Source organism: Squalius cephalus (assembly GCF_949319135.1).
Source record: "Squalius cephalus genome assembly, chromosome: 8".
Lineage (NCBI taxonomy): Eukaryota > Metazoa > Chordata > Actinopteri > Cypriniformes > Leuciscidae > Squalius > Squalius cephalus.
This window is the reverse complement of record NC_137129.1, coordinates 45,560,899-45,569,579: the sequence shown is the minus strand read 5'-3', so window position 1 is coordinate 45,569,579 and position 8,681 is coordinate 45,560,899. Positions and strand designations below refer to the sequence as shown.

Genomic DNA, 8,681 nt, shown 5'->3' with positions numbered 1-8,681 from the left:
GTTGATTTTCGCTCTCCACTTCCTGTGATGTATCGATGTTCCCTTATTCCCTACGCCGTTTGCAGTGCCCTTCGAACTGAACATGTTCGTTCCCTTCGGATTGCATACATTTACACTACATGCTAATCGCTTTTTTTCTTGCAAAATGAACATCATTATATTCTTTTAATAACTGAAATATTTGGACATTTAACGTTTTTTTAAACTAAATTTAAACAAATCGTCCTTAATAACACTTTACAACAAGGTTCCATTTGTTAATGTAAGTAAATGCATAAGCAAGTAAATAATGTAAGTAAATGCATATAGGCTTACAGCAAGCTATACATATTTTAAGTTAATATCTGTCGTGTGTAGGCTACTTAGTATAATCATTAAGTTATTAACTGATAGTTGACTCGATTTGTCATGACAGTGATTATAGTTTATAAAGTTTTAAATGGATATTTTTCTCCGCTTCAGAAGGCATTTATTAACGCACTGCAGTCGAATGGATATGGATTACTTTTACGATGGATGGATGCGTTTTTTTTAGCTTCAAAATCTGTTACCATTCACTGACATTATAAAGATATATTTTTTAATATAACTCTAATTGTGTGTGGCTAAAAGGAAGTCATATACACACCTAGGATGGCTTGGGTGAGTATATATTATTGGATCATTTTTATTTTTAGGTGAACTATTCCTTTAGCCTACCGACAACGACATCTTCAGGCTGATCGCGGTCTTCACACGAGCATAAACTGCGCATGCTCCTTGAACTTGCGAACAGGCCACGCTTACCAAGTTCCATCTTGAAACGCAACCAAATCTGTAACAAAATTTCTGATTAAACTCGACATTATGGCGCAGAATATGATGCTTTACTGGTGCTCCGGCTCTCCGCCGTGCTGGAGGGTCATGATCGCGCTGGAGGAGAAGAAACTGCAGGGATACAAACACAAACATTTGTCGTTTGACAAGAAAGAGCACCAGTGTGCAGAAGTGAAGGCTCTCAATCCCAGACTTCAGGTGCGTTTCAGACACTCGCCTGTTGAGTGGGGTTTCTGCTGACTGCATTATATGTTTACTGCAAATGCAACTTTCATAAAGAGACACGATATTTACCAAACTTTTGTTTTACCATTGTACATTTATTTATTTTGCAGGTTCCAACTTTCAAGCACGGAGACCTCATCGTGAACGAGTCTTTCGCCGCGTGTCTGTATCTGGAGGTAAATCAGTGCCATAAACAGAAGACGTGGCGGGAATCCAGCGGTCCTTAAGCGTTCGTACAAATACACATCTGTTCCTAATTTAAACAAACACAGTCCAAAAGTGTTATAATTATTGTGAATAAGAAAATAGGATGCTCAGGAAGAGGGGTGGGGGTGGAGGGTATTTACCTGCCAAATGCGGGAAATTAAGCGTGACTGAACTCAAAATAAATAGGTAAATCTTAATTACTAAAAAGTCAAAGTTATGATATACAAGTCATAATTATGACATACTAAATCATAATTGAAATAAAAGGTAGAAATCATAACATATTAACTCATTTTGACTTTATAATTTCGGCTTTTAATGTCATAATTAGTGATGTGACGTTCGGCACCGAGGCTTCGAAGCTTGTATCAAAAAAACAAAACATCTCGCATTGAAGCAGTGTATCGGAGCTTGATTCGTTTTGCCATAACCACGTGATCTGTGACGTCCGAAGCTTCGTTTCCACACACAGTCACGTGACTGCTTCGGATTCAGATTAAAAAATAGCGCGAACCCCTTGAGCAGGTTTCGAGTGTCATGCCCTTCGGTAGTAGTAAATAGAAAAAGAAATAGATTTAGCCCTCACACTGTTGAACACTGTTCCTTAATAAAAAACATAAATTTATAAAATTACCCACAAAAGAAAATGTCAGCTCCCCAGTTCACAAGCACTTCATTCCACAACAATTTTATTTTTATTTTTATTATTTATGCCATGAGCCTTGCCTATGAACTCGTAGAATTAGGACTGAGGCTGAAGTTTATGTGAATAAGGCTGCATTTGTAGATCAAAGCAGATTCATAAGAACTGTTTCTGTACAAGTGAATTAGTCCCATTTATTTTATTATTTTTTTTCATAAATTAATTCATACAGTTGTTTGTTCATACATTGTATAAGAACTACATCAACACTAACACATGAATTATGAGGATTAATTGTATTGCTTTCTGGTTTACAGAGCAGAAAGTGATTTATTAAATAATAATTAAAAAATTAAAAAACGGTCTTCTGGAACAGAAAGGCAGCTTTTCCACCTTTTGATCACAAGATGTTAGTGTGCAACGTGTTGAAAAGCTTTGAGTAATGAACCATTTTATGATACAGTCGAGGGGGAAAGCCCTGGTGCTTCACAAAGCTTCATTTCACCATCACTAGTCATAATTATTACCCAGAGAGCAACATAGTGTTGGCCCAGATCCAGCCCACATCTGAGCCGTGTGGAATGCGAACGTGTACTGGATGTGGGCCGGATCTGGGCTATGTTGCTGTCTGGGGAGTTTTTGTCAATTTCAACTTTTTGTCATTATTATGAAAATGTAAATCAGAGTTTTGACTTTCATAATCATTAATTAGTATATCATCAATTTGACTTTTTATATCATAATTATGACTGAAAACATGTTTTTTTCTTATGTGGCGAAAATGGGCTTTCATACTGTATAGTTAAGAGACGTTACCAAAATTGTATTTCAGTATTGCATGTATTCATAAAACATTTGAATAGGGACAAACAAAATATATGACCCAACAAAAATCAGTGATTAATGTTTCCTTCGGTTTTATACAAACACAGAGCACTGCGTTTGAGTCGGCGACATCTCGCAGGATTACAGTCCAAATAAACTACAATAATATTAATATTGTCTGTCAAACTGGGATAGGTGAGTTACAAATAATCACTTTGTTCTAGTTTTCAAGGGTTTAAGAAAAGATAAGAGCATTAAATTGAGTGATTATTTTATTCCGGTTCAGAGTAGATTAAAATAGATTTTTATAAGTTCCAATGCAGACTTTCCATGTTTATATGCTTGTATTGCATGTATATGTTACACAAAGCTGATTGGTTCCTGCTTTATCTCAGTAGCCAATGAGCTCGCTGCTCAACTTTTAAATAGTTGGTTAGCATTTGCTTTTGAAATTGAATCAATGCTTTCAAGGAAGAGTAGTAATAACAATTGATATTTTTTTTTTGAAGTAACTGAACAGATCCAAACACAAAGATGAGGGTCACGTCACAGACTGATAAATGTTTCTGGTTTCTAGAGTGCGTTCAAGTCTCAAGGAGCCCGTCTGATCCCAGATGATCCAGCCGAACAGGCGCTCGTCTACCAGCGCATGTTCGAGACCAACAACCTGCAGCAGAAAATGTGTAAGTGATTTAAATCATGAACGTACATTTAAAGCTGCACGACGACTCATTTCGACGAATGCCAATTTTTATTTCATCATGATCGGCCAATCCCAGTCACCCAAGCCTTATATAAATGAGATTTAAAGTCCCCCTGTGGTGTAAATCCAGCTTTTAATGTTGTTTATGTGTCTATGTGGTGTTTTTAATCTGCTTTAAGACAAACCATGTGTAAGTTCATAAGTCGACAGCATTGCTGAGTATTTCCTCCTTAAAACTGCAGTGAACCAAAGACAGTCTCAAAAACACACTTTGAAATCGCTGGTGTTTCTGACGTCACAAACTACCTTGTAACCAATCAGATCAACGTGTGATCGTCAACCAGTGGATCTCTGAGATGAGGGAGTGAGTGGAGACGGGGCTCATTTGCATATTCATAAAACCGCGTATACTAAATGAGATATGTGAATAAACAGTCTCATATGTCTATTTATTTTTAATATAGGCCTACTATTTATTAATTTATTGTTTTATTTTATTTAACATTTAGGTAAGGGACCTGGGTAATGGATGGGGGACGCTGGCCCAAAAAAGGTTGAGAACCACTGACTCAGATCTTACCCCATCCAGTTCAATAATAGTAATTGATGTAGTTTATTCGCTGTCATCATCCTCCTGCCTCATGCTCTCTTTGCTCACGGTTTGCATCAAGAAAACAAACGTGTCCTCATGGTTCTTGCACTCGATGATGTCCAACAGCGCTTTAAGGGGTTAGCAGTTTCACTCTGAGCGGACGACGGTCAGCCGCTTACTCTGTGTTGAACTCTTGTGTGTGCAGACGACGTGGCCTTCTACGAGTGGTACGTCCCTGAGGGAGAGCGACACGAATCGGCCCTGAAGAGGAATAAAGAGAATCTCGTCACCGAACTCAAACTGTGGGACGGATACTTGGAGAAGGTTGTGTTTTAACAGGCATTCTCCGATTGATCAGTATCGGCCGATAATCGAATTCTCTGACTCGATCGCTAGTAGCGCTGCCCTCGACTAAAGATGTTTCTAGTCGACTGTTAGTCATTAATTTAAGCGATTAGTCGACTTATCGCACTTGTATATTAATAAGCCAAATCATAATAATGAGCCTTTAATTGCCTACATCGCCTAATCAGCGCTCACGCACACATGAAGCCACAGCACACCAGCAAACCTCATGATTATGAATGGGAGACCTTTATGCACCTATCTGAGAATATTTGTTTTCCTTTTGAATCGGTTAATTTAAAAATAGACATTTCAATCTTTCGATAGATGTGTTTCTCATGTCTGCGAGGAAAGTTCACGCTGAGTTTCGCTTTATTTTGTGACGCGCTCAAGTTCACAGAGACCGAGACGGCAGAAAGCGCATCCTGATTGTTTTCTTGATTTTACAAAAGCACAATGCACAAAAAGTTATTGTGAGTGCACACAAATAACATTAGTCCGTTTCCTGTGGCGTTCTAGGCTACTCTTGATGTAAGAGAGTATTTTCAGTGAAATGCAAGTGTCGTGCAGCAAGAGCGCTAATAGCTTCCACACTTAGATATGAGCCTAATAATCAGCTAGCGCACATTTATCTCGGTTAGCATTATAGCGAGCGGCCATGTAAAGTTGCTACTACTTGCATGTTTCAAATAATAAGCCATATTTAAGCTCGATAGATGATAGGCAAACGTTTGGATTTTCCAGTCCGATTACCACAAGTACCCGCCGTTAGCGATCTGTCCCTCACAGATTACGCAACTCCTGTAGCTCAAACAGTAGAGCATTAGCGGTTACAACGCCAAGGTCATGGGTTTGATTCCCAGGGAAAGCAAGAACTGATAAGAATGTAAATGTGTACCTTGATATGCAATGTAATCCGCTTTGGATAAAAGCGTCTGCCAAATGCATAAATGTAAATGACTAACCGACTAATACAATATTTGTTGGACTAAGCCTCTTCTAGTTAATTATAATTATTAGCGGGCAGCCCTAATTGATAGTCTCACGATCTCACGAAACGATTCCAACATGACGATGTCAAACTTTAGCGCAATAGACCCTTTTCATGTTCTAAAGAAATATCAGGAACATTGGCTAAAGGATTTAATACAACGAACCTGATTCGCTGCCTCTTTCATTCGTTCTTATTGAAATTAATTGCATTATGAATGCCATAAATAGAGGATAACTATTATCATCAAGCTTTGGCCATTGAAGTTGAACCCTTATTGTCCTAATTAGAGATGCACCGATTGATCGGCTGGTGACCGGAATTGGCCGATTTTCACGTGATCGGCCATGACCGGCGACCGGCCGGTCAGTCTGACATATGCCGATTTTATGCCGGTCAAATGCACTCGGGCGCCGCATGATTAACCTTTTGAGCGGTGCGGTCTCATATATGGGATTTTTATTTCTGTACCCCTGAGAGTACGGTCACCGGTGCCACATTTACAATGTTCAGTGACGTCGCATAACTGCCAGATTCAAACTGTGCTTTCGCGCGTTGGCTGGCGCTGAGCCAGAGTCGGACGCGTTCAGCGCTGTCATATATCACAACTAAGCAGTGTTTTCAACCTCATAATGTTTATTTTAGGTTTCAGATATTTAAATACACATAAGCACGAGTAAAACAATTCATTTGGAGTTTGTAAAATACACACTGATGTCTGTGGAAGCAGCAATAACAATCTATTCAAATATAATTTGCCGACATGTGTTATTCATATCAGACAAACATAGTGGAAGTAACTATAAAGTTTACTCTATTCTTCTCAGTTCACCGGCCACTTTCTTGCATTTATTTCGGGAGAAACTGATGAATTCACGTGCTGTAAATCCGACTGAAGGGACAACATTGCGGCGCCCATCTCATGTTATAGATCAAGATTATTTATAAAGGTTTTTAAACGACCAAACATACTCACTTAAACGTGTTTGAGAATCGGAATATCAGATAGGCTAGTTGATGACATGGTAAGCAAGTCTGTGAATACTTTGAATAAAAAAGGAAAAGTGAAATAAAAGTGACACATCTGTCATACAGTATTATTGTGGCTGTGGTGTATCGCGTGACGCGTCGCCATGGAAACATTAAAGGGAACGTTCGCCTTGAAATAAACTCACTCTGGGAGTGGCGGGTAGGGATGTCAGTTAGAATATTTTAAACTTACGCGTGAAAGGGTTAAAGAAAAGATCGAAAATAAATATTTGTGTGTGCTGTAAAGTGGTTAGAAAAAAATTAAATCGGAATCGGCTAAAATCGGTATCGGCAGGTCAAACTCAATGAAAAATCGGAAATCGGAATCGGCCTAGAAAATTGTAATCGGTGCATCTCTAGTCCTAATAAACTCGATCTCATTTGTTGGTCAGATGGGTAAAGGGTCGTTCCTCGCCGGCAAGAACTTCACCATGGCGGACGTGGTTTGTTTCCCCGTTATCGCATATTTCCCACGACTTCAGTGAGTGAAATCATTATCAATCCTTCTCCATGGGCAGCATGTTAGATCATAATGTCAGCTTAAGGTTTAATGTTTGATCTTTTTGATCTGTCTGACTGGTTTAATGTTTGATCTGTCTGACTGGTTAACAGCTGTCCTAAAGAGAGATGTCCCAGACTGATGGAGTATTATGAAATGCTGAAGGACCGTCCCAGTATTAAAGCCAGCTGGCCCCTGGAATGGCTGGAGAAACCAGAGGGTCAGGATACACTGAAGAACCTCTGAGGATCATCGAGACGTCCTCAACACCTCTGGATCATCACAGAATCAGATTAATATTGCAGAAAGTTCAGCTTTGATGTATTCAGTAATTGCATGTGATGTTTTCTAACAGTCCTTTATGCAAGAAATGTAAGAAATTACTAATCACAACTCTTGTCTTGTTTACATCGCTGCACCTTTCATTTGTCTGACGGTTTCAGCATCTGTTCTGTCAGGCTGCTTCATTTGTGAACTTTATTTTGAACAGTTTCTAAAGATGAAGGTTGTTATTGTCTGTAATGGCAGATTAACCCCAGACAGCAACAATGTGGGCCGGATCTGGGCCGACACTATGTTGTTGTCTGTTGTTTGGGATTAATAAAGTTTTGTCCTGTTCAATCAAGCTGAGGAAAATATTTACCATCATTACAAGAAATAAAAAATATGGTTCAGTTTTAAATTATTAGCACAAAATATAAGTCGTTTGAAATGGGATCTTAATTGTTTACATTTTAGCTGATTCATTCCCAGACAGCCACATAGTGTTGGCCCAGATCCGGCCCACATCTGGTACACATGGATTCCACACGGCCCAGATGTGGCCCGGATGTTGCTGTCTGGGTTTCAATTTAACGATTACATTTCTCAAATATTTGTATTATTTATCATGTTTATTCTTCCATATTCGTACAGCAAATAAAAAAGTAAATAAATAATCAGCCTGCAATCTGTCTTTGTCGATCCAACTGTTATGAAACGCCTATAATCATTATACATAGGCTATCTTGTTTTATTTATGGCTGAACTTATGAAAATAATCCGAGCACATCAACCATGATAGATTGATTAAGATAAAATTTGTCCATTGGTCAAATTTGCATGGGGTAGGCTACCTAGATTTTACACTTCTTCAGCACCAAATAACAATGACTTCAACATAATCAAAGTATATGACTTTGAAAGGTTTTCCAAGTACGCAATGTGTTCACAGACATTAAAAAAATGAAAAAATAAATTACTTAAAGTAGGAAATCAGTATAAAAACTTAAAACTCTTCAGTCAGGCGTGTAAATCTCTCTGAAATAATAGTTACTCTAATATCTATATTAATTGTAAGTAATTATTCAATAAAGAGATCGATAAACTAATGTCAGTCAGTCAGCACTAAAACGAATTTTTTTAATTACGCGAGTGCGCGCACGTCTTTCTGTGCTTTAGTTTTTACACTATACGATTAATCCTGGCTTAATATTTTATCTATACAGTTGGAATTATTACGTGTTTTGACGGATCTTATTTCTTCAATTGATTAAATGCTATACATGAATATCAGTCACGTGACCGCTTACGTCATCCGCTCTTTTTCCAGTTGACTGCCACCATCTTGAGTACTGTCTATGGTACTGACAAGCATTAACTAGCTAGCTTCCCTATGGCTAGCTTGCTACTATTTACAGCTTCGGTCGGATACAGTAAATGGCTACGAAAGACAACATTTCGCACCTCGACTGCCATGAAAAGAAACGCTATTGCCATTATAAAGATATTATACTGCCATTATAAAGATATTTTTGAATATAACTC

At 38.3% G+C, this 8,681-nt stretch overlaps 1 protein-coding gene across 2 annotated transcripts; it reads left to right on the top strand.

Moving 5' to 3' along the window:
- The first annotated feature begins 742 nt into the window (after positions 1 to 742).
- Positions 743 to 7,817, top strand: LOC307163744 (glutathione S-transferase A-like). 2 transcript variants are annotated; one of them, XR_013822128.1, is made up of 7 exons: positions 743 to 1,014; positions 1,152 to 1,217; positions 3,294 to 3,399; positions 4,217 to 4,335; positions 6,769 to 6,857; positions 6,989 to 7,417; positions 7,652 to 7,817. XR_013822128.1 is itself a non-coding variant. In XM_079879966.1 (6 exons), the coding sequence occupies exons 1-6, from the start codon at positions 847 to 849 to the stop codon at positions 7,119 to 7,121; spliced, it is 681 nt and encodes a 226-aa protein (XP_079736092.1). In that variant the 5' UTR covers positions 743 to 846; the 3' UTR covers positions 7,122 to 7,496. The 2 variants fall into 2 exon arrangements, 1 of the variants encoding a protein (XP_079736092.1); XM_079879966.1 differs by lacking the exon at positions 7,652 to 7,817 and having other exon boundaries at positions 6,989 to 7,496.
- Positions 7,818 to 8,681: the final 864 nt, after the last annotated feature.

Bases quoted from the DNA above. Each gene is read 5' to 3' on its own strand.
- LOC307163744 (XM_079879966.1), top strand. From the start codon at position 847: ATGGCGCAGAATATGATGCTTTACTGGTGCTCCGGCTCTCCGCCGTGC. The intron at 1,015-1,151 runs GTGCGTTTCAGA...TTTATTTTGCAG, and splicing joins CTCTCAATCCCAGACTTCAG to GTTCCAACTTTCAAGCACGG. The intron at 4,336-6,768 runs GTTGTGTTTTAA...TTTGTTGGTCAG, and splicing joins GGGACGGATACTTGGAGAAG to ATGGGTAAAGGGTCGTTCCT.